A 27,627-nucleotide genomic window follows, 5' to 3' on the forward strand; every position below is an offset into this window, starting at 1 on the left:
CTTATGTTCGTTCCTTTAAGCTACGTACTATTCTTTTATATCTTAAACTAGAAAAGAAAAAACATGCTCTATGCTATTTCCCTTCAGATTCACCAACTGTTACTTTGTGAAATGTTCTCTTTTTAAGCTCTTCAACGTGCAGTTTTTTTTTTCTGACTAACATGTCACATATTTTCCTCCATCTGATGAAGAAAGGCAAAGTTCACTTCCCTTTTGTTGCCCCCCCCCCCCCCCATAAAAACAAAAACAAAAGACATTCCAATCTGACAGGATTAAAATGTTGGCGTTTGGGCTTCAAAGGAAATAACAGGATCAATTTCCATGAACTACTAGTATGCGGCTTGTAACTGTGAGTCTCAAAGGCATGGTATAGTTTTGGTTGAGATGGAGATTCAGACTTTAACTTTTTGCAAGCAAATAAAAACAACTTATGAAATATGAAAGAGCATCAAATTCTTAGAGTAATTTGAAGTTTGTTTGATTAAAGTTCTTGGTTTTGAAACGGCCGAGAAATTTTTTTAAAAAGTGACACAGAATGATAATAATTAGAAGTGGGTGCCACCTTTATTAGGACCTCTTTGTTTTTGTACATCTCAGCCTTTTCAAAACCAATTTTTAACAAATAAATTTGGAATTCCTCTTGGTATTGTTTACTCTTTAATATTTCGTAACAGGGTTCTCATTATTTTACAAAATCTCCATATCAGCCCCCATCTCAACCAAAAGTAGGCCATCCCTCATCCCTTTAATGCTGCCATCAAAATTGGAAGTAGATCTACATCAAATCATATTGTAAATGCTCTTTGCCAAGTAGTGTTGTGCACATTTTGATATCAGGTCTTGTTTTACTTCATCACTAAGGGAAAAAAAAAGAGAAAAAAGATTAGAAAAGAAGCATTTAATCTGGATTAGTAGAAATGTCTAATATATACACATGTCTTTTATATATTCAACTTCTATAATAGTTCTGAAAGCACATTGTGATTATATTTGAGAAGTTTAGATGGATGCATTCCACATGTAAGTTCAGGTTCTGATGACATCCTTCATACGGAATCTGGATGCGGACCGGATAGCCTGGCAGGGTTGTTTCTGGAGAGAGACAGAGAGAGAGAGAGAGAGAGAGAGAGAGAGAGAGAAAGAATGGTGTATCTGTCTTTACTTGATGAGGAAAGTGACATGGGCACTTTAATCTTTGGTGAAGACACAGTGACATATAGGCTAATAAAGACATACGGTTACTTGATTTCCTCTATATGTAGTGTTTCCTTGAAACTGTAAAGTATATTATTTTATACAGTAGATCCTAATTGTAGCAATTTAACCGTGAGTACACGATGAAATATAAAATGTAGGAAACTTTCATGATCCAAATATCCAATTCTTTCCATTAAGCTTTTTATTCCATTCAGAAGAATTTCAAGATAGTGCTTGCCTGATACTGCAACTGGATACATTCAACACTTTCGTGCATATAATGTCCCTGTGACCTTTCACATCAATACCCTCATAACTAATCAAAGTCAAATTGCTTAGAGGTTATGGTAACTTTGCCATCCGAAGGTAAATATAATGTCATGGTAGCAATGCTCTACAGTCAATAAAAATCAGGGTTTCCCTGTAATTTACAATCAGCAGCAAAATCACAACAATAACTAAAATGCTACTTGTACAAGGCTCAGCAGGTAATCATCTCTTCTGTATAAAACCAAAGTTGAAGATGATCTGCTGAGTAAATGTTAAGTTATTGCAAGATGAGAATAGGACAGATGTGCGTGTGAATGATGACTGCAACAACATAAAAACTCCTGCAACCATCTTTGACAGAGGCTAAAAAAAAATAATAATCAGCGTTAATTCATGTAAATCTTCGTTGTTGGAGTGATTGACTACATGCATATGCAGTACTGCATTCATTTAGCAAAACATGCGTTAATTTTCTGCCCAATGAACGATCGACAGTCAAAAATTTGGTCAAGATGTCAAAGGCTTGACAAAATATTCCAACATATTTGGGGTTTACATTTTACATGTACATGTATTATTGCTTACCTCCCACATTTCCTTTCGAAATAGAGTGCAGGATGCACAGATTAGAGGTTGGTAGTCAGGACATCTCTCTCTTTCTTTTTTCTCTCTCTCTCTCTCTTGTCCGTAGTTGGCTGTGGTTTGCAGGGTCCATTTTGTCCACTTTGTGCTAATTCTGGTCGAAAATACAATTAACAAAAACTTAAATAAGTTATCATTTTTATGAGTGAAACAGGATAATCATACTGCAACATAAACAAACACATTCATCATGAATTAGAATTAATCATCACGATCTCATGAATCCCTTAGTATGAGATTTTGGATCTTCAGGTCACTGTCAACATTAATTTGTCTTACATGTAATACATTAATCATGTCATTGTTATTATCATCTTTGATGCTCTAAAGCCATATCTTACTGAAAATGAATTATGTAGGATGGAAGTCATCTTGACACCTGTAATTCCTGTACACAAATATTTGATTGTATCATGCTCTCATTTGTATGTGGATTAGGATATGATTTCCTTGCATAAATCGATTTGTATTCATGAGATGATATTCCTAATTTCAAATCGATGACACTTACTTCTGAGCTGGAAAGGGCATTCACATCGCAGTCAAGACATCTTTCTATCTCCCCCTCACTCTAGTGGATGTGATCTCAAACTCAGCATGTCCATTTGTTGGTGACACCTTGATAAAAATAAAGAATAATACATCACAGCATATCACCCTTACGTCATACTTAACGCAACATAATAACAATGGAAAGTTAATTGATCTGTGACTACAGACGTATTTTCATTTGTGCACACATTAAACACTTGTGCCAATTGACATGGTTGAGAAATATTTCATTACATATATAATCTTACTTGATTACATTTATGTTTGATTTTTATATGATCTCATCTTCAGTAGATAGAATACCGTTCTTTCATATGATCCTCTACAATAGAACATGCAATGAATTTACAAGAAAACAAGAATACACATCCGATCATAGATTTGCTCCCCTTATTATATAAATGGAGATACACGTGTATAAGATTATTCTCCTCTCTTTGTTTGCAAAGTATTTGTACACTGCATTGTAATGCAACTGTCAAAGCGAAAACATGCTTGTTACAATTTATTCAAATGGAATAGGAATATTTGATACTCAATGTATTTAGATTTGGCATTATTTTCAACTGGGCACTGAAGTGATACATTTGATAATCAAACACTTAGTAAGTTAGTATTTAAAAGATATTTCAAATTAGACCGCTATTTAAGACATTTACCGTTTCTTACCTTCTGGTTGTTCTGCAATTTGTTGCAGGTAGAAAGAGCTCAGTCTTTACAATTAGATTTTGGCAAGTCAGAATAGGCATATGTCTCTCTCTTTGGTGAAGTTTGAAGACAAGACTCAGTCTGTCCACTTGTTGGTACATCTAGCTGAAAACAGAAATCAACATGACTCAAATAATTTTTTTTTTCATCTTTAAAGCAGAGCATTATAAGCTAATAGTGAACAAAAAATAAAATCAATTTGAAATTTAATTGTTTTGAAAAGGCATCTTGACATTGACATAATTTTCTTTGTTTCCCATGCAAATCAATTATAACTAAAAATATATCTCTTTCATTAAGATGATATTTTTTTTTTAGCTTTTTAAAAAGTTAAAAAAGAAGAAGATATTTAGGTTTCAGTGAGTCGGTATAAATGATCCATTAAAAATGTAATATTTACATTTTTTCAAATGAACCTTTATTCTTTGAGACATTAACATAAGAACTTGGTACTTATGAGTAAAGACATTTCTAAATAGTTTCTCTTTGACTAGATCTATTTGTAAACTAGAAGAGTACATGTAAATGATTCACAGATTAGGAGGTTGGCAGTCAGGACTGAACACTTTCTCTCTCTCTCTCTCTCTCTCTCTCTTTCAGGCATATTCGAATGGCAAGATCACTTGGTTGTAGACTCGCTTTTATATAAAACACCTAGGCCTAAATCCTAGACTCTTTTTCTGAACCCACAGGTCTACAAATACCAGAAAGAGTGGAATCAACCTTAGACCTCTGCTCTAGAGACTAATATTAGCCTAGATAATTCACGTTAGAGCTAATGTTAGGATCTTCTAATGTTAGATCTAACATGAACTTTTTGATCAAAGTTAGCCTACATCTTAGTATAATTATTATGCATAGATTTTAGAACCTCTAGATGCCTAAACTTAGGTCTAGCTAGGCCTAGTAAGCTGGGTCTTTACAACAAAACTGCCTAGATATGAGTAGTAGATTACTAGAAACCTCTAACGTTAGGTAGAATCAGTGGCCCAGATCTTGACTAAGGTTAGACCTAGATCCTAATTCCAGACGCCAGCTATTTATGCTTCAGACCCCGGCCCTAGATTTTATATTGTAGGTCTAGTATATTACTATTAGACTCTAAACGTTGGTAGATCTACATCTACATCTTCTGTATAGTCTACAGCCCCTTGCCCTGGACCTGGCTCTAGCCCTACAAATAGAAATACATCTAACCAGCGCAGTAACGTTAGTAGTAGTGGACCTGTACTGTCCACGTTATACAACTGCTAATGTGCTAACGTTAGGTGTTAAGTTCATTGTGATTATACTACTAGTGTCATAGGGCCTAGCCCGATTGAATTGTTTTGGCATAATAACAGGCGTAGCCGTACATTCTAGCACTAACACTAACATTCGTCGTTAGAGTAACACTACCCCTACTAGCTAGAATGTCTAACACTAACGTTAGTATAGGGCCATTCTCCGAAAAGTGGCGCCAAAGGGCATTTTTGTGTCTCCAACCTTCTCTAGGCCATAAAGCACGATTTTTTTCATCAGGAAAACAATTGTTTAACTTTAAGTTATACTAGAGAATGTAATGAGTAAAATTAAAATCAATTCAGGTCACAGCACCTCATGAAAAAATTATATTCGACAGCATGACATATGTATATGTTGATTTTACCCATGTCTCCAGCGAACTCTGTGATTATATTTCACGCTCCCGCTCTTTACTGTAATATCAGAACTTTAAGTTTTGCTCACTAATTTATAGTGCCTTCGGTGCCTAAATAAAAAAGCATAATGCTTAGCGAAAAAAGATTTGTATATTTTTTTCTGTGATCTTAGCGAAGGTGTCTCCAAATCTCCGTAAGATACGTTACTTTTTGTATGACGCCCTAAAAAATATGAAGACAATAAAGCAGTGGTCTGTATTTTGGTGTAGTGAATGAAGTCCATTTCAAGATTATGAAAATACAAGTAGTGTATTCTGAAACTCTATAATAATAAATATATTCAGACACAAAGTTTGCAATTGTGTATGTTACGATAAGCTAAAATAAGATACGTTACTGAAACTTTGCTCTATTACAGAAAAAATACTTTGTTGACAAAGTTATAATGCATTTTTCTTTAAAGCACCATACATTGCTTGTATTCATACACGGGAGTTGCGAAAGAAAAGGTTGTTATTTCGTAAAAACACAAGGTTGACCATTAAGGCCGTCAAATACGTTACCGTCAAATACGTTACCGTCAAATACGTTACCGCATAGAGTCACAGATATATATATAAATATATCTGTGCAAAGTGCGTCAACTAGGCGCAACGCGCTTTTCGCGCTCATTCTCTAATTTTGTAAATGGTTCTCTGCTCTTCAAAGCATGGCGGCCACTTTGAGCGTGATGTTGCATTACATTTAGTACGGAGAGTCTGAGGGAGATGTAAGGCTTCTCGCCGTTTGTTATTCGTCCCAGCTACGTGGTTGGTAAGAATTTTCATTTTTGAATATTTATCTATTTGACTACTCACAACGACAGATTTTAAAAGTTATTTAATGTTGATGGAACAGTTATACGGCTTAAAGACATATTGCGTATGCATGATATAATTGTTTCGTGTGTTGTGATAGCTCGCATGTACGTTAGAATATTACCCAGCATTGGCACGGTAACGTATCTTACCCGACTCGTAACGAATCTTATTGGATGATAATGTCCTGTTCTTACGTACACGACGACTATATATATATTATATATATATATATATATATATATATATATATATATATATATGTTATTTACTATCAGATAACATACATTGATTAAAAAACTCCCATGCTGATATTTTCCCTCTCTGTCTGTCTCTCGTGTATTTTAGAAAGAAAAAGACATGGGTAAAACGCTTGCTGAGGTATACAGAAGGCCTACAGAAAGAGAAAGAAAAAGAGTGACCCCACGTTTCTAGCAAAGGAGCTGAAAAGACAAATCCAATATCGCGTTCCTGTTTTTGATCAAGACATGTCGACTCCGGAAAAAGGAAAATAATGACGTGTTTAAATTTCTTCTTTTTTTTCGGAAAACATTTCTTTTTTTAAATGAACAAATTAATGATTTAATCTCCTCACATTTTTCTACACATTTTATTTTCAGACATCCTCAAAATGTCATATATCAGATATCACACGGTATAAAGCTTTCCTTCTATTAATCCAGAATGTATGAGAGATGATATTTGTTCTGACATATCTTAATATAAGGATATGGTTTTTGCCTGTATTCTGCAAAAAAAAGTAAGAATTTCCCAAATATCATGTATAACATATAATGACAAATTATGAGCAGATGACATCAACGACTTGCTCATTAGAATATTCATAAAGACTGGTCAAGAAATGTTTTCTGAAAATGTGAAATTTAGAAATATAATATATTATCTTCTCTACTTGTTACTCGGCATGTATTTCTTGTTTTTCTTCCTTCTTAAATCATATGAATTTCTGACCCAGATTTTTCCTTAAATACTTGCCACATTATTGTACAGGGGCAACGTAATGTTAATTGTAAACTGATGTACGTGGAAGGAGAATATTTACAATTTCTTAATCTAGTTGTTTTATCTTGGCTCTCTATGAATGTACAAAAATATGAAAATGTGGAATACGTCAATATAGTGTAAGCTTTAATAAATATACCAAAATATTTGAGTGGATGATGAATAAGATGTGTTAATGCAAAGAAGTTTTACTTGAGAGTTGTGTCGGTTATGTTATTACCACCATTATCTAAAGTATTGCTCCGTGGCTTCTTTTTAAAACAAATTTCATGACAGGACATGTGGAAATACATTAATACATTCAAGCTTCTGACACCTATATGCAACATGACTACTTGCTGGGAATGAAATCTTTTATACTATTTTAGAAAGTTCTTTTGGGTCTTTTTGTTAGGAGCAGAGCCGAAACACATGTAGCCCAAGTGAAATAACATTGTACATGTATTAAGATTAAACTGTCAGCAGTCAAATACGTTACCTTCATACATGTACGATGGAAGTTATATATTTGTCTGTACACTCGGAGCTGATTATTTCATCATGTTGTTCAAAACTGAATGATGTTGCATATCTAATAATGAGTTAACAGAGGGACAGAGCTACATAATAGGCTGTACATTGTCCATTAGAAATCAAAAGTCTCGGTCATTATATTTGAAACAGAATTATAATTACGTCTCGGGTTAACTTTGTGTATGTTATCAATTAATAATTTTACTAACTGCACTATGTCAAATCAATTATCCGGGGTTATGTTCTAGGTGGCTATAATGTTTTGATGTAAGACAATATGCAAGGGTGAGTTTATCATCATGTTACTTTATAAGTCACAGTAACAACATTTTGTATGGCATAGATGTCTGTCAGATACGTTACCATATCGACATTACCGTATATATTTTCTTTGCACTCGTATAGGTATGAATTTGATGATATTTAATAATGTCAGATATCTAATCAATTAGTTAATAGAAGGGAATGGACTATACTATACATTTTAAATCAAATTTCAGTCACACATTTCAAACAGAACATGATTATGTTATTGCGTTGATTTTGTTTATATAAAAAATTATGCATGCACATAGTGCTATTGATGAATATATGACTTTGTATTACTGAGCAGTGTTAAGACTATTAACTAGGGTTATAAACATGAATGTTCAAGGTTGATAATTCATTTGGGTCTAAGATATAATGCAAGATTGAGTTTATTGTCATCTTGTGATATAAATCACAGTAACGAAATTTTGTGGAAGAAGTATGTCAGATACGTTACCATTTTTCTCTTTCCTTGTGATTCAAAATGTATGAAATCTGCTGTAAAGTTTGCTTGCAATTAGCTTTCTTTGATAATTTCAGTACTTATGTATGATTTTTATTACTGTTTTAAAGCAATATAAGATCAAAGTGTATTTGAGATATTAACTGCAATTTATGGTTGTGTATTTTCTACGAAAAATATATATATTTTTTGCGCTGATTTTGACTTACAGGCTTCAAACGTCAATCGTTTTTTACATCTGGACCGATCAAAGTTCAAGAATTACTTTTTAATCATGTGCGCATATTAGTTACGTTTGCATTGAAATAGATGTTTTTATTAATGGTCCACAGATGATACAACCACAGCCATTTTCTTGTCTAAAGCCTAATGGTAACGTATCTGACGGGAGGTAAAAACTATGATAAAATGTGTTCAAGTTCAATGCTATTTCTTGAAAAATGTGTTGGTGTCAAAAATCACCCGTTGGGTGTTATGTGTTCTCAAAGTATTAAAGTTTCTGAATTCAAATGAGTTTCACGACTTTTTTAATGTCGAAATTTTATAGTTTGTCCAACCGTGTTGGTGCCCTTTTGTGGAGAACGGCCCTATTAACAGTTAGAGAGAGTGTATTACCGTTAGATAGATTAGACCTAACAGTAGACGAGGATTCAGTCCAACTGCATGTGATGAGGCCATAAATTACAAACCTAGATCGAACTAACAAGACACCTAAATCTAGACGTAGACCTAATGTTTGTTAGGCCTCTTTTCGCACCGTGTCAAGACGTGCTTTACGGAATAATCGCTGTTCCACTAACAAACACCGCCGGCACGGTCGGGTGGCGGCCCGGGGGTTGGTAGGCATGCCCGCGCCCACGGGATCGGTGCGAAATACAGTAATTAAAGACATCGGCCTAACGTAGTACTAGCGCTTGAACCTTGATATTAACCAAGTCTCAGATCAAAGTTTTATATCTAACTAATAGATCAAAACAGATTTTTAAGTTCCGTTATGCAGTGCAATAAGGAACTATGTATTTATTTACTAAGTTACTTACATTCGAAGGAAATAGTCCCTTTTCCAGTCACCACGTTTCCAACTCAACGACCGAAACATGCAGCTCTCGCGCGAGAGATTTTACCTGTATGTAGCTAGATCGTAGGGGTAGTGCGTGTGGTAGACGTACGCACACGTATTAAGTATTCGCGCGCACACAAGCTGCGCGGGGCTACTGGAAAATGCTCGGAAAATGCATTTTCTGAGTTCCTGCAAGTTCAGAGTTTTGATTAAAAGTAAAGATTTCTTCAAGAAAACTAGAAATAATATTGACACATTCAATTAAAGAAGCACTTGTAGTTTTATAAAACATTAAAGTACTTTTGGAAGATCATCTAATTAGCTTGGGAAAGCAAACTTTGCAGAACGTTAAGTAATCTGTGAATATTATTTCGAGAAAACAACACCCAAACATTTGAGAGCCCCATATATGGCTGTACAAAATGACTTTTTAAAATGCTAAGGAAACACATTTAAATTGCAATTTCATTAAAAGGGGCAATTGAAACTCATGATCTTTCAAATATCAATTGAATGCAAGCAAAAAATAAAAATCGTGATTTTTGACATGCTTCTGAATTTTGTGCTAAAAATGACATTTTTCGGCAAAAACGCGCGTGACATCCGGCCGTACGCTATTCCTTAGTATTTTTGCAAGACTTTCAGTATGAGAACGGAGCATTAACAAAAAATGCCGTCGAATCCTTATCTAGAGCCTTTTTTGAGGTTTGGCTGGTCTACTATGAGCCGAATCATGAGCCGAACTGTGATCGGACCACTGACACAGTGGATCGGACTTCTTCGGACTCGGGGAAAGTGGGCCAAAGCGTAAGCGCCCAAGAGAAGTCGATAGCATAGGTCTCTATATGAATCTTGCGCCGTGCGCCCGCGTACGCATTTGACTAAAACACGGGGACCATTCACCTTTAAACACCGAATTTCATCAAATCAGCTTTTGATATCCCTTAGAATTGCATGCTCTTTGACATCTCATAGAGTGGTTTCTGAATACACTTGTATCTCGCAAAATGTTAAAAGCTAAATCCTCACCTCAACCAGAACTGTACAGTCCCTTTAACGTGAAAGAGATTCGCTTTGTTACTTCCATGGTTTCTAAGCTATGGGACTGACTCCTATCAAAGTCCCAGGGTCATGAGGTCAGGTGCAAAAAAAAAATGCATTAAAGCGTATCTTCCGCAGCATTTATCCAATCTGTAACTCCATACTGTTATTATCGTAATTACATTTTGGATTTACCCTTCGTTTCTCCCTCAAGGATAAATCTGCTGTTATGCTGAATGTCCGTGTTTTCTCTGTCATTCTAATCGAATGGCGAAATAATAACAATAACTTCAATTCATTCTGAGGCAGAATTATTTGTCATGTGACGTAGATTTCCTCTAGCCTTTCATTCTATTGGATTTTGGACATTCCATCCATCAAAAATGTCTCGTCTATATTTACACCAGCACTGTGGGGGGTAACCGCCATATCGTAAACAACCAATCATGTCTTGGCGAGTTACGTGGCGTAGCTGCTGAGCTCTCTACGTGTATCGTATTAGTACGGTCACCCCCGGGGAGATGTTATACACATACCAATGACATTGACTGGATATACAGCCAATACTCACTGCAGAATTCGCACAGTTAAAGGCATTATTTACCTTTAGCAGATGAAACAGAAACAGAAATTAGTCAGTTAGTGCTTCAAAAGAGTTCTAAAATGTGAGCTATGGATAGAATCAACCATATGTAAAAGATAGAATCAGATACAATCGATGTTAAGTATTGCTAAATATACAAAATGTGAACAATAGTTATAATACAAGTGTTTCGAGATCAAGCCATCTACAGTTATGGGTCAATGAGAAAAATAGCGACATTTCCTAATATTTCTGCTTAATTGCAAATTTTTATATGATAGGATGTTTTGTGATACATCCATGACAGTTTATACACCATGAATCAAAAGTGATACATCTTGAACATTTTTAAATCACTGTTCCCAAATGAACGCCTCAAGGGTGGCTGTTCTCGTCAAGAAATATTCAGGATTTGCGTATACAATGTGAATGATTGTCTGTCCGTGTGTGTTTGTGTGTGTGTGTGCCTGTGTGGAAAAAGGAAAGAGAGAGAGAGAGATGGGGGGGGGGGAGAGAGAGAAAGAGAGCTATATGAAAGAGAGAGAGAGAGAGAGAGAGAGAGAGAGAGAGAGAATTTTTGTGGAATATAATAATGAGTATGAATTTGTCTTTATTGTGGCACCGTTTTCAATATTCAGAGAAGACTGAGGTTCCTTTGAGAATGGAGGTAAAGAATTGAGCTTAATTGAAAATAGCAGATAAGATTATGGTCCCCTTGAGTATGGAAGAAATATTGAAGTCCTCGTGAGTATCAAAAAAAAACAACTTGATATATCCAAAAACAAAGTAGAACAAAGTAAAACAATGTGGTTCTATAACGAAAGGTGGGTCCCAACTTTTGTTACAACCTCATTGCATTTGGATATCTCGGCCGGCCATTTCAAAACCAATTTTAATCAAATAAAATTTGAATTTCTCTTAGAATTGTATCATTATGCTCTTTATACCTCACAAATACAGAAATTTCACAAATACAGAAAGAAGACAAAACAAAACAAAACAAAACAAGTAGTTTCTGATTATCTTACAAAAAACTGAGCACCCATTTCAACCAAGACTATCCCTTTATAAATATCACAGTTACAGAAATAAACCAAACCAAACAAGTGGTTTCTGACAATCTTAGAAAAAGAAACTGAGCACCCATTTCGACCAAGAATATCCATTTAGAAATTTCATAAATACAGAAATAAAACAACACCAAACAAGTGCTTTCTAAAAATCTTACAAAAAAACTGAGCACCCATTTCAGCAAGAATAACCCTTTAGAAATTTCATAAATACAGAAATAAAACCAAACCAAACAAGTAGTTTCTGATTATCTTACACAAACCTGAGCACCCATTTCAACCAAGACTATCCCTTTAACTAAAATATTGCAGGCCAGAATCAAGCTGCGATAAGTTGCTAGCAATAGATCATGGTTTAGATATTCATGCCCTGCAAAAACATCGGTGTTAGATTTAACACCATGGATGTTAAATCTAATACCGATCAATAGAGGACCACACCCACAGGTGTAGAAAGAATGTTGTGATGGTGCTGAAAAGTGTTCACCTGGCACTTCGCGGTGTTAATTTGACACTGTTAAAACTGGGGATATCTTTTTAACACTGCGCTGGTGTTGATTTAACAGTGACACCGCATGGCCGGTGTTGATTTGATATTGCTGGTGTAAATGCCAATGATGACATAACACCCGTCCAGCTTCAATGGGAGACCACACCAATTGGCTTTACTGTCTTGTAAAATTGTGTTCACACCTTTTTTTCCCAAAAAATGAAGTACTTTATAATGGGCAAATTCTTGACCGTTTTGTTGAAGTTGAAAAAAAAGTAACTAAGAAACTATTTTAAAATATTTATATATTTTGAAGTGACACCCGGAGGTTTTAATCTAGCACCATAAATTAGCACCGGAAATTAACACCAGCTCTGTGGTTCATATCTAACACCGGGCTTTTTGCGGTGTGTACTTACTTCAGGCACATTGAATGTACCTGATGAGCACCGTGGCTTATATTTATTCTGTGACATTATTTGCAGTACATGTACTGGTATATTTTATAGACTGGGAAATATGTTGTGTATTTCTTTTGTAGTTTCACGTGTGGGTAGAAATCCACGTAGCTTTTGTTAAACATTTTTCTTTGTTTTGTTTTGTTTTTCTTTTCTTTTACTTGATCAATTCCCTAAGCTTCCAGTCTGGAAGTTCAAACTGTCCTCCCGAAAGACACCGCGGCGTAACCATGGTGACAATCCATGCATCTATGCAGAAAAGGTTGTCATGATATAGCTAGAGGGATGTATTATAGGGATATTGTAGATGCTTCTATTCGAAAGGCAGACTTGCAGCAGTTAAATCTATATTGGTTAATGCATCTTGTCCATTAGTTGAGGGGTGGTAATGTGGCATGCTTTTTTGTCCTATGCCGACTACCATGTTTACAAACAGCAGCGCAACTGTGCGACTTGTTAAGCTGTTGAAACCATAAATAATTCAATTTGCTGTGTTTTCTCCGTGCCAAGAAAATGAACTCATTGTTTAACAGCAACAGTGTTAAAGTTTTCACCAAGAAAAAAAAATCCACGAAATGATATATCATGAGTCTCAAGATTACTAATGTCTTCTAAAAGGTCTACAAGAAATCTTGAGAAACAGACAAGAATTGTTATTTGCAGTTAGGGTTAGGAATGGACTGAAAGACAATATCCACGTCACCATGGCTATGGTCACGTACGTCACAAATCGATTTGATTTACGATGCAGCTACCACAGTGCTTCTGTGTTCACACTTCTACAACCTGTCTTATTATTTTCTCTCCTCTCCACAGCACCATGATTATAAAACATAAAAACAAGCATTCCACGATGGCTGTGTCGGAAACAATGAGGTCATTGTAGAAACAGGCTCACACCGCAACGGACACCTATAAACCATCTGCAATAAATAACAAGAGAATTTTGTTTTGTTAGTTTATGTGACAATAAGGCAGGCCTTTAGGCAGTCGGATAAGAAAACCGAAGTCATAACGAATGTAAAAAGAATGCAAAATTTGGTGAAAAAAGATGACGGCAAGAACTGAGGTAGAGAAGCAGACGATGTCCATCATGGCAACAGTTGTCATGGTGATAAATTAGATAATGGACCTTTCTTGATGTCTGGCGAAGAAGATGTAGACGAAAATAATGTTGAAAATGATAAGGACGACGACAACAGTAATTTTGAAAATGACAGTGAAGAGGGAGGATTAAATGAGGATGAAATCAATGCTGATGGTGATGATGATGATGATGATGATCGTGACGACTATGGTATTGACAATCGCGGTGACTATGATTGTGGTGACAGCGTTAAAAACACTAAAACAATGTAAGGGGTTGTTGCAAAAAAGTCGAGTTGCAATCAATCGCAAATATCTATTTCAAAATTTGCAATAGATATTTGCGTTGCAACTTGCATTCAGTTGAAGGTTCCGTTGCAAGAAGGGAGTTTGCAGCGATCACAGTGCACTCCGGTTATAACGAGCACGGACAACGAAGTAAAAATTCAAGCCGCAACATAATCCACTCTATGTGTTCCTATCGTTTCTTTGAACGAAAGAAAACCGCCGCCGGTCCCATGGACTTCCTTATAACGGGAGTCCACTGTAATTGCAACTTCCTTGCAACAAGCCGTAAGATGGATCAACGAAAATGTGATGAAACACTTCTCTCCCAGAGAACATAGACTAGTCACGTGATTGACTGTGCGCTGTAAATCACGCGGACAATAGAGCCGACATTGAGCATGACACGCTGTTCTAGTTAAAGTGTACAGGAGGTCAATGGCGAGGTATGTGAAGGTATGCGACGACATGTTTGTGGTAACAAGGTTAGCGAGCTATTGGGTCGGTCTGACACAATCAGGATGCAGCTAGCTTGTTTGGTGTCTGTCTGAGTTATGGCCTCAATAATAATGACGCCAAGAAATATTCATCAAGTGAGTCACCACTGAAAAACTCGTCGGCAGTCGCTTTAAGTCTTCGAATTCAAATAGTGAGCGAAAAGAAGAGTAACGGTTAGGCGAGATCATTTCTTCCTTTGCTATACCCTTGTTTTTGTGTCTGTGGTTATTTATTTTTTTTAGTTATTTGAGTACACGAAAATGTACACGGAGTAAATTTGTCGTATTGGACTATGATATAGGCGCAGGACAAATATTTCCTTTTTTAAATACATCGTGGTGTTGAGATTGGCGAGTACCATTTTGAGAACCAGAATGATGTAGAGAAATATCGTCACCGTTTTTATGGCGACAAAAAAAAACAAAACACACCTATGTATATATGAACATATGATTTGCAAATATCAACTTGATATACAGTGTGCTTTATATGAAAATCATGTGTTTCTAGACTCCATAATGTTCCATAATGTATTACGTTATAAACTTTGTCCAATTTTATCCTCTTAGACCATAATTATCACAATTAGAAATGTCGCTATGACGACTGGCATGCCTCCGCCATAATGCATGGTTCTCCCAATAAGTTTGTAGTACGTCTTGACAATGGCTGATGACAGTTTCACGTAATTGGCAAAAAAAAAAAAAATTAAACGACATCTTTGTCACAAATGTGGAGATTGTTCACTTTCCTTGAAATAAGTTTAATTGGATCAACGGCTATACCGTGTAGAGAGCAGTTATTAGGGGATTTGACGATTGTTACTTGACCTTTGACCCTTTTATATGCATGTACCAATTTCCGAAGTATGGAGAAAAATATAATTTCTGTATTAAATGGTGAAATTTCAGCATTTTGATCTGGCCTTTGATCCTTGACCTTTGACCTCATGACCCTAAAATTACCCAGGGAATCAATCATTCAGTACATGCATATAGATATGTAGGCCTATACTTAGTTTCATGATAATACCTTAAGCCACTCCCGAGATATGGAGGAAAAGGTGAAATTTAGCACATGCTATTTACCTTTAACCTTTCAACCTTTGACCTTTAAGCCAAAAACTATCCAAGATGATGTTTATTGGGAAAACATGCAAACACTAAATTTCAATAAAACACCTCCAGGTGTTATACATAGATATTAGGAAATAAAGTGGCATTTTGAGGAATTGATCTTGACCTTACCTTTTGACCCTTGAACTTTGACCCCATGACCCCCCCCCCCCCCCCCCCCCCCCCGAATTTCCAAGAGAATCATTGTCGGGCATTGCATGCACATGTACTACGTTTCATGAGGATACCTTGGACCGTCTGGAAATACGGAGAAAAAGCTGAAATTTTGGAAATTTCTATTGGCGTTTTACCTTTGACCTCACGATCCGAAACTTTCTCTAAAGAATATTTCTCGTGTAATACATGTATGCACTATAAACTTTTAAGAAAATATCTTCAGGCATGGCATAGATATTGAGAAAAAGTAAAATTTTCAGCATCTGACCGTGACCTTTGACCTGTGACCTTGAGCATATGCAACCAAAATTTAATTGGAACAACTTCGTCATGCATACAATCATGTCAGGTCTCAATACGATACCTCAAACAGTTTTATTGTTAATACGCTGTCCACAAATTCGATTATACCCATGTCACACTTTGCCCGATAAAGTTAATGCAGGAGAAACGGATGTCGATCTTTGGCATTCGTTGATATCCGTTAAAATGCGTTTCAAGTCAGGTATTCTTTGGATTGACGTTTATCTTCCGGTGATTTCCGTCAGAGCGTTAAGAAAAAAAAAAGATGGGCATGCACAAAGTTTTTCCTCGCCAAAAACGGAGAGGGCGATATGACCCTTGTCCGACAGTTGTACGTTTTGTCCTATATCCGTACTGTATCTTACTGTACGCACGGATTGAAGGAAATTGAAAATTGAAATTGAAAACTGAAATAAAAAATGTAAGGACGGACAACCCAAAAAGCATAGTGCCTCCGGCGACACTTCGTCGCTGAGGCATAAAAACCGTATGAAAACTGTCCTTCACATTGACATACGTGTAAATGAGAGGAATCGAATTTGAACCTTTCATTCCAGGAAGTTGGAGCAGTGTAATCAATGCTATGGGTGCTATGTACCAATCGGCACTCAAAGCGCATAAAGGGATCAGCCATTTGATGATAAGATATGTCGATGTATTTTGAAGTACTTAAAGGTACTAGCCCACATTTGCAAACCCACGAAAATCAAAACTGCATAAAACAGGTCCAATATGACTTCAAGTACAAGTTATAACAGTAATATACCTCACCTGTTGCTCTTTGTCTATACCATTCGATAAAAGAGAGAAAATCATCGTTTTAAAATCAATTTTCAAACCGGGTCAACCCGACCAAAAATCGAATTACGAGCGCGGGCTAGCTACCGTTTACGTACATAACTTACACATGTATCGCATGCATGTAGTACGTACGTGGACCGGAGCTAGTGAGCGTTATACGCATGCATACGGTGCATTTTCATTTAATTTTATGAAAGTAATGGACTACTTGGAACGAAATTTTGCACAGGTGTTACTGCAATCATACCCAAACTCCATGCTAACTATGAGACCAATTGCTGCAGGTTTACACATGTGGGCTAATACCTTTAATACTGTCCATCAATATCATGCTTCAGAAGCACTGATATGTTTCAAATTTCAAAATTTGTCGTAAGCTGTCATATTATCGGGTACATGATATTATAACACTTTAGACATTTTGGCAAACGTCATCATTATTTCGACCAAATCATTTTCGTCTTACATTTTTATTTTGGCGAAAGTAATCACGGTCACTCACATTAATATCCACATGACAATGGATGGATGCTTAATTGGTAGTCTAAAATATCTCGTTCGATGTTTGTCTGTTTGTTTTGTTTCGGGTTTTTTTTTTCAGATCATTAATCTGTCAGATCAATAATTTTGACAGAACAATTGAAATAAGATTTGGCTAATTTCCATTTTCCTTGTAAAAACCGAAGTAAACCGATTAAAACCAAAATAAAGTAAAGTTGCAACACTTCGGTAAGGTTGATATCAAAGTTTTGGCATCGTACAGAATGTGTATTCAATATAATACAACTAGTCGTTTTCAAATGACAACAACTATAACATGTCCAGTTTTGGGGGGCTAAGGGGCATTGTTTTTATAGGTACCAACGTTCAAGGTGTCCAGCTTTTAAAGAGGAAATCCCCCAAATAAATAACGTTTAAAAGAAAGAGCAAAGCATTCCCCCCAGAACGTTCAAAAATGTCAAATGTCGGATCAGAAATATTGAAGGAAGATAAGACATTTTTAAATTTAACATTTCTTCGGAAAACATTTCTTGACTAGTCCTTAAGAATATTCAAATGATTGAGCAGATGATGTCACGCCCCAACAATATTTTCTTATGGATGTTATGTATGAAATTCGGGAAGAATTGTTAATTGTTTTTAGCTATTTAGTACATGCAGGCAAAATCATACGCCCATACCAAAATATATCAAAGTAAACATTAGTTGTTGTTTTTTTCCATTTTTTGGGGTGGTCTTAAAGCAGGTCTTATATTTACACAGCTGAAATCTGTATATGAAATGAATAAAAAATTGGGAGAGCATGACATCATTACCTTGCTGATTAGAATATTCAAAACGACTGGTCAAGAAGTGTTTTCCAGCAATATTAGAATGTCAAAAGGCCATAACTTCCTTATTTCTTATCCGATATTTGATCATTTTTGCAGAGTTCTGCACCATTTTTTTTCTTTCTTATGAAGAATTTCTCCTTTAAGGTAAAAGTACCGTAAAGTTATGATGGTTTACCTAATGACCACAGGCGCTTCGGTGATGCCATCGCTCGGTTACAGTTCGGAATTCCGAAGGTTCATTTTCTTTTTCGGAATTAGTCTAAAAATGAAATAAGGTCCGCTTTCCTTACGTTCTTAATTCCGAAGGTTCGGTATACGTATATGCATCATTTTGTAATTTTCGGATTAATGGATCATAATCTTATTTTCGGATTAAGAAACTCCATTTAATTTTCATTTTGATGAACATCTACACGTATTGTATACGGAATTTGTGTGTTTCAGAATATCAAACTTTATTTTCTGATTTCTGATCATTTGGGATAACGGACATCACCCCTTCGTTCAAAATATCAATTTTACACCATTGGGAAGTGAACGAGTTGGTCTAATATACTTTCTGTGTTTCACTCCTGTTCGAATAAGAAAACCCAGGTCAATGGATTGATTCTCATTTTCTGCGTCCTTGGCTTCACTTTGAGTCAGCTCCCGAGGTTAACTTAAAGGTTTTTTTTTTCTTCTTCTTCTTCTTCTTTAATAGTCGTCTAATTTGGATTGCTTGGTTGCTGATTTCATCTTTCTTTAACTTTTTTCTTTCTTTTTTTCTTAACCAGACGCCATGTCCATGCACTTCTGGTCTCTAAGATTTCGACATTTTAAGTAGGCATGCACTACAAGGTTTTATCTTCTCTTTTAAGTTGGAAGTTAATGACGCTTTCTGAGAGGGCGGACTGAAGCTAGAAGTTCATCTTTTTGTCGTGGAAGAAGGGTTTTCATAGGTTAATATTTATCATGACTGTCAGTGACTACTAAAAGATCATCATCGGCAACAAGTCTCACCTTGCGGAGTGGGCACCATGAGCTCCGTGGTCGGACCTGAGTCGACGATCGCTTCACGGGTGATACACACACCTGACGTGTACTCGGGAAACTGGTCACATGACAGATAGATCGGCCAGGAGATGTTATACGGCACGATGATTGGTTCACAGTCTGCGCGTACGCTCTCACAAAGACTCTTGCACGGCGGCACTGGATCCTCCATGAAGCCGACGGTACAGATAGGCGCGTAGATGGCGCAGAGAAAGAATGTCAAGTTGGTGTTACAGTTGGTTTCTACGAGTGGAAGAAACTGTTCAATGGCTAGCTTGGCGTTTTCCTGCGTACTGTGGTGGAGTAGATTGGGCATGCGCGTCAGGTTGTACGGCATGCCGTGACACATGGGTAGCTCAACCGGCTGGCATTCGGGGCGATTCTCAACCACCATGTTACGCACCGGAACCAGTAGCGTCATAAAGCACACCAGGTATCGTAGGCCCGCTGCGTGTGAGGAGGACTTCGCCAGCGACGGTCTTGGGAAGCTGGGCCGAAAGAAGTCTCTTGCTCGAACCCCCATTATTCTAGTCTCTCTTTCCTTACAAAGACGGAAAACAAGAAAGTTTCTCTCAGTTTATCGCTCTTAGAATTTTCTCACCACGTGCCTCACTCCTTTCCTTTGCTTCTTCCCTAAAATATTTCTACGGAAGAGAAATGATGGAATAAACTGAAAAAATGTAGCAGATTCCCAACGGATTCCTTTTATAGATCTTGCTTTGTCGGTCAGAGTGGCGTAAATAAAGGAGCACACTATTTTGGTCTGTGGTACATTCAGCGATGTACCAAAATTCTAGAACTGAAAATGAATCCTTACAGTCTACCAGAGAGGGTGACTGAGCTACTCCGTTAACCAGATCTCTGGTCCTGTCTACTCGCCACTCACCTCTGGAGTGATCGCTTCATCACTTCCCACCTCCCATTATAAACCTCGTGTAAGCACATCGACGGAGAAACAATACTTCTAGCGTTTGGTAACTTTTCGACTTATAATCCAATCTTAGATCAGAGTGGTTCTCCGCAAAAATGCGTCACTTCGCTGAGGCTCGTTGTTCTTTCTTTACCATGTGAACCAGAGTTTCTTTTTCCCTGCAACAGTGGTAATAAATAAATGAATGAATGAAGGTTAGGCCACGGAGGTTAACACACTATCCAGCTAACCACTTAATCTTCTCTTTTCGGCAGACGTGACGGATGGAGAATTTTTTCTAGTGGGAAAACATCCTGAGAAAACAAGCCACGAGCAAGCAGTGAAGGCGTGTCGTCTTTAAGCGTCAAGAGAAATAGGGCGACCTCAGGTGAGCTAACTACGTGTAGTTAGCTTCCACTCTTGTCATGCCGTCACAATGGTTGATGAATGATGTCATCTCGATGACGCTCGTCATGCCATGTGACACCCTGCAATGAAAACCAGCAAAACATCATATTAAGTTACCAATGCTGCCGTTGTTTTTATTCGTGTGCTTTAGATTCTACCACGATTCAAACAATAGCTCTTACGCGTTTATGTGTGTTTGTGTGTGCTAGACAGTTGCGGTATATGATAGAGATTATTCAATGCGATTTATTTCACTTCACAACTGATAAGCTATATGTGAGTATAACAGCAGAGAAAAAAATGTGAACCAGCGATGCAACATGTCCTCCCCCCCCCCCGCCCGCCCCACCCTCTCTCTCGCTTTTTTTTCCCTCTGCTCTCTCTCACCCTCACTCCCTCTCTGTCAATCTCATACTCCACCTCATATTCTATGTTTTTGCTCAAACACAGCCAGAGAATCGAGCATAGCAAACATGGATCAATGTTATCACGCACGAACAATGGCGGGTTCGGAGTCGTTGCACTTTCGATCATTCAGGCAACTTTAGTGGTCTCCAAGTTTAATTGATACCACCCACGGAGATATCGCCACCCTACCTTTCACTTGTCACTTCGTTAGAAATCGTCCATGTCTGTTGGCACGGCGTACTGTGTCACTCAACAGTTTTTCAGCTTTTTGTTTTTCTTGCAAAGCTTTCATAAAATATAATTCACTCAAACGAAAAAAAAAACAAAAACATGCTGTTAATGTTAATTTCATTCAACACTCAGAGTCAGAGTGGCGGATCCAGGGGGAGCGCGCCCCTATTCCCTTTATTTTTGCTAAAACAAAATACGCAAAGTTACTAAAAAGAAAAAAAAAAGTAAAGGGGTGCGTGCGCATCCCCCATCCCCCCCCCCCTCCTTTAATCTTGTAAAGGCGCCCCCTCTTTAATGAATACTTGGATCCGCCTCTGGAATCATCACCATCCTTTGGAGAGTGTGAGTCTCCCTCAGAATTACCCTATTACGAATCATTTCGGCAGCTGGCCATCGAGTCTTGGTTTGGAGTCCTGCCAGTAATATGTCTTCGTACTCCAGCGAGTATCAAAATTCCATGATGTTTTCCCGCAATGTTTCTTTCATTTCAGATGAATGGTTGATTAACAACCTCTTTCTTGTGGATGCTAACATTTCCCTCCCTTCATCATCACGTCTGGAGTTTTTTTTTTCTTTCTTTTCTTTTCAAATTTGCTTTAAGTTTGGATATTCAACACTAATTTCGCAAAGAATAGAAGGAGATTATTACCCCAGTTGATAGAAATTATTATGTTATACAAGGCAACAAAAACAACAAAATACAGACGTTTAGTTTCAAGCACCACAAGTTGTGCCTTTTTCTACTCTTTGTTTATATTGTTTCGTTCCAGTAGACAAAATGTGTGACATAACTCCAAGGAGGTACCTCATGTTATTCACTGATAAAACGTAACATTAACCTTATTTTGTGACATTGTGTTTTTTTTTTTTAATAAGAACATGATATTCACTTGTTATAGTTGCTGATTGAATAACATTTAACCTTCTTTCTTCAGGTCAACGAGATCTAACTACGAACTCAATTTTTAAACATAATTATCATAATCGTATCATAACTCATAATATCATAAACATCGCAGGAGACTTGCAATCGAGATTTTGTTTTCGTCGAAGGTTATTTTTTTTTCTTTTTTATGTGTGTGTGTGTTATTTTTTTTAATCTCTTAATAAGATTTAAAAAAATAGTGTGCTGAGTCAGTGAACGAATGAATAAGTGAATTATGAATTAATAAAATCAATGAACGATTGAATGAATGATTGAATGAATGATTATAAGTAGGCCTAAATGAACGAGTGAATAAATGAGTTAGTGAAAGTTACACTGGACTCTCGTTATAACGAATTAAGTCCTCGGGACCGACAGTTTTCTTTCGTTATATCGAAATATCGTTATAACCGAACAAATCAATAATAAAAATACATATTGGGCTTATAGCTGATAACGTTGCGGCCTGAATTTTTATTTCGTTGTAACCGGAATTTCGTTATAACCGTGTTCGTTATAACGGGAGAGCACTATAACTGATAAGTACCTAGGCAAATTTTAAAACTTACGGTTGCCCTGAGAATTCTACTCACTGAGCACGGGATCAGGACATCATTCTTGGCCCAGCTCCTCGATTGATCCCCTATCCACCTTCCTATAGAGCTTCTCCGTTACTATTCCCGAAGGTAACTGATCGATGATCGTAAGTTGAAAAAGGACGGTAGGCCTATGTATACCTTACTTTGCAAAAAGGCCCGTATCCGCTATTTCAGAAGAAGGTGTTAGATTCCAGAACCCCTCGCAACCTCGAAGTATAGCGATCGTCGATCGGGCATTCGAGAGCCAGACGACGAAGACTGCGATCGCCTGGTGATCGCGCCAGAGGCCGATGTGACGAGCACTGTAAGGAACGAACGAGCGATGTCAAACTAAAACGTGAAGACCAAATCTGACGCTAAAATCTGTCTCCTCTCCACAACTTGTCACTTACAGCTAAGAAGCATTAAATCCTGATGCAGACAGCGTCTTCCCTTGTTTACCTGGTATTGTACTCTTTACGAGTCGGACCAAACAGTTGTCTCACCATGTGAATGGGTGTTTAGACAACGAGCTTTTGTCACGGAGGGAACGATACAACACCACAGCACTCCGTTATTAGTTAGTCTACCATTTCAGACTAAATTGCCTCGTGTTACGCGACATTGCAGATCGGGTTAATATAATTATTAAGTGCTTCGAGTTAACGGTTATGAGTGACAGATACTCTGTATGAAGAATCCGAACTGAGCACTTCACGCAAAGAATGTATCGTCAGTTCTCTCATATCTTGGGAGAGGCATCACAGTGGCAGATGAGGGGGGGGGGGGGGTGGGGGGTAGGTGCACTAGGCGCGCGCCCCCTCTTTATTTGTTGTGAAAAAGAAAGAAATAAAAAGGGGAAAAAAAGATGAAACCCAGGAGTAGCACCAGGTATATTGTTTGCTCCCCTTCCCCTTTACGGAATTCCTGGATCCGCCCTTGCATCAACTTTTCCACAGCAAGCACTATAATAAAAACCTTTTATTTCTTAATTTTATGAACGTTTGCAGGGAAATAAATAATATGCTAGACTGCTCTGTACTGTGTTAATATATGAAGAGTTTGTTTGCAAAAACCGATAAGTCTATTTTTGAAGATTTTGAAGTACGGTCTCTGTCATAAAGTACAAAATAATATCTTTTAAATGATATATTGGTCACTACATATAAAGGTATATTTTTGAAGTTATGGTCAAAAGAAGCCAAAAATTTTTTTTTATTATTCTCTTTATTTTTCCTGACCTTTAATCGCAAATATCTCCATTTGACAAATATGGACTTATCGGTTTTTGCAAAAAAAAAACTCTTCAGAATAGATTGATCGCATTTGGAGTTGAAATGATAATAATTATACTCGTAGATGATGATGTCAATTCATACACTCTCTTCTTAGGAATATAGAAGTAAAAATGTATGTTTCTATTTGACAATTCATTGATGCCTCAGAAACACAGCTTCTGTCACATGTGTGTGTGTGTGTGTGTTTTACAAAGAGACACAGGCAATGTCCATTTCAAAGATACTTGAGAACAAATGAATCCAGATAAGTTTGCCCATTTGGAGTAAACATTGATATGTTTTCTTAAAGAGATAAACAATAAAATAAATGACTGCAGTGTTGCAGAGAAGCAAGGAACCTACAGTAATGGGTCTCGGAATACAGACTAGCTAATATCAATACTCATCACACCCAAGGTCGTATGTAGTCTCAATAAGCAAGACATCTTTTCTCAGAATGTGAGAAGAGAGTGTGTAATACAAAGACATACTCTCCATTCCAAGTCAACAAAGCAACTAATATCCGTAAGTTACAACGTTAAACGATTACCACAAAGGAATAAAAAAGTCAGCAAAGTATTTTGTGCTGCAATGGATCAGTGTCTTTTCACCCAGACGTAAACATGGCACTTGCTTGAGCCTGAAATATAGACTATGCCCACTTCTCTGGTGATTCTTGGCGGGGATAATTGGTGTATACATCGAGGGAGTTGTCATGGTCCGGGCTTGGGCGGGGTGATTGACACCTGCCAGTCAATGGGAGAGGCTCCCTGCACCTGAATGATAGGCAGGTCTCACTTGATTAGAACAACAGAGGGCGTATGACTTACTGATTGATACCAATCTCCGTTTCCACACCACAAATTACCGTCTGTGGAGCAAACCCAAACCAATACATCCCACCACTATTAATACATTGTTAAAGGTATTGTTTACCATTGGGAGCAGTGATTTAAAGAAAAAAAATCCAAGATATTTTGATGCATTATATTAGGTCAGATGTATCACAAAACATGCCACAGTGTAAAAATTTTTGCAATAAAGCCTGAAATATAAGGAGATATATTATTACTATTTTTCTCACTAAACCTATAACTGTATAAACAGTTTAGTCTAGAAACACTTTTTATCACGACTATTGTTCACATTTTTTTGCTCATGTAACAAAACTTAATGTTGATTATTCTGATTTAATTTTTTCAGAGGTATTATTTTTCTATCCTTAACTCACATTTAAGACGTATTTTGAAGCATTAAAGGTGGGATTTTGTTTCTTCTGCAAATGGTAAGCAATGCCTTTAATGATAGGTTGTCATTAATGGTGGTGGTGGTGGTGGTGGTGGTGTGTGTACACGTCTGTATGTGGTTGCTCACGTTTCAAACTAATATTGATAGAAAAATCCCCTGAATTTAGACTTTGTTAACCTTCAAACAAAAATAATGAACTTACAGTCGAAAGCGGGTAATTAGCGGAAGGAAGCGGCTTGAGCCATTAGCAGCAGGGGTGAATACTATTATGTAATGTAATGCAATGTAACCCAAACCAAAATAATATAGTTAGAGTAGAAAGACAGCCGTCAATGAATGTTTTGTGTTTCAGTCACGAGAACATTCCCTCATGTGGACCCTTAGAGATTACATTTCCGAATCTCGTTTCCTAATTGACAGCTAGCACAGTGTATTCATTTAAAATGGAATAAGGTTTCAGATGTAGAAAAAGACAGAATTAACATGGGTTTTAACTCATTCCTGCTTGATGTTCTTGTGGAAGCCACAAAATAATAGTGATGATAATGATAATGATTATAGTAACAATAATGATAATAGTGAATTGATTTTTCTTCTTTATTATATCTCTGTCACAATGATTTGGTTACCTTTCATGCGCAAAATCAGCCATGAATAATGATGAGTCATGTGTATACAGTACAACTTGTATTTCCGAAAGTGATTGTTGATTACTCTCTTGTAGCAAGCAGAAACTATAAAATAAATCATATAATAATAATAATAGTGTCATTTTGATGGCGCTTTATACTGGCGATTCTAAGCACACTGGTGCTATATAATATGGAATAAATTAGTTTCCTATCTGTTCTCCTTGTCTAGGGTGGATCATTTACCCGTTGAGGACGGATTGATTTTGCTACAACACGAATCTCCCATAGACACAGGTATACTCGGGACTCGTCCTTAACAGGTTAAAGTTTAGAGGAATTATCAAAACACTGGATGTGATTAAATAAAGATGCATTAATGTTATCATAATGATAAAGATACAATTAACACATTTTATGATAATTATAATGTTTATACTAATAAGGAAAAAAATATCATCATCATCATGAAAAAATGAAATGATAATAGTAATACAAAAATATAATAATCATAAAATAATGAAGGTGGTGATGATGATGATGATAATAATAATTTCAAAAACTGTAATCAGAACGTAATGATAACGTGGTTTATTAAAAAAAACCCTCAATGTATCTTATTTCTTTGTAGTTGATAAAACAATGCAGATGGAAGTGGTCTTTCAGCAGAATCAGTCCTACTTTTTCAATATTCGCACGCATGGAGTGAGTGATTGTGACGTCACAGGGCCTACTTATCTGATTATCGTTATCTATTGATTGGAAGATGAAATTATAACTTGCTCGCAGAACAAAATGGAATTAACATAAAATCAAAGAACATTGTTTTTTCACAGACAATAGTTATGACGATTTTTGAAAAGTTTCACTGACTCTTCAAAATTAATCAATAATATTACTATTCTTACATGTTTGGAGTGACGTCATAGTACTTGACTCGTTGTAATATGATTTGTCTACCCTCGCTATGATTGTGCCTCTCGTGTCATGTTACCTATCACGTGACCGCAGTCAAATTGCGAGCGGTAGTTATTAATAGCGCGTCCGAGCGGGTGATCGTCGGGCTATGCCGTCCTGCTGGGGATCGACCATTTCGAATGCGGGCGACTTGGCGATTGTAAATAGACACCATGCTGTTTCAAAAATCTCTTGTCAAAGGTACCAGCAAGGATAAATCTAACGTGAACTGACATCATGTAGATAAATTATATTCAACAAAAATGAGAGCTTACAATGTATTACCGTCACAAGACGATTGTTTTTAAGAACTTGTTTCTATCAACATTTTCCTGTATGAGATATTCTAAAATGAAATATAATATCGTCAACAGCTTTGCAATTCCGACATGATACTTTTTTTTTTATAACTTTTGAAAGCGTCAACATTTCTCAAAGAATGAAATGTTTGTCCAGTGGCGGATCCAGAATTGGCGCACCTGGCGCGCGCCCCCTCAACTTTTGGTTGAAGCAAAAAAAAAAAAAAAAAAAAAAGTGTGTGTGGGGGGG

General features: G+C 36.8%; 1 protein-coding gene and 1 long non-coding RNA gene across 2 annotated transcripts in view; both read right to left on the reverse strand.

Annotated features, from left to right (window-relative positions):
* LOC139744007 (secreted frizzled-related protein 3-like) overlaps positions 1-20,024 on the reverse strand; it is a 30,295-nt gene extending 10,271 nt beyond the window's left edge. Inside the window, exon 1 of the mRNA XM_071654477.1 lies at positions 19,475-20,024. Coding sequence (XP_071510578.1) covers positions 19,475-19,928 — 454 coding nt within the window. The 5' untranslated portion in view covers positions 19,929-20,024. The remainder of the gene's footprint in view (positions 1-19,474) is intronic.
* LOC139744001 (uncharacterized) lies at positions 910-9,285 on the reverse strand. Its single transcript, XR_011711796.1, has 5 exons — positions 9,215-9,285; positions 3,331-3,474; positions 2,621-2,727; positions 2,053-2,203; positions 910-1,092 (listed from the first exon to the last, which is right to left on the reverse strand). It is a non-coding gene; the product is annotated as an uncharacterized lncRNA (long non-coding RNA).
* Positions 20,025-27,627: the final 7,603 nt, after the last annotated feature.

The sequence above is a fragment of the Diadema antillarum genome, unplaced genomic scaffold, assembly GCF_040938485.1.
Source record: "Diadema antillarum isolate AM-2024a unplaced genomic scaffold, OU_Dant_1.0 scf00000035, whole genome shotgun sequence".
Classification (NCBI taxonomy): domain Eukaryota; kingdom Metazoa; phylum Echinodermata; class Echinoidea; order Diadematoida; family Diadematidae; genus Diadema; species Diadema antillarum.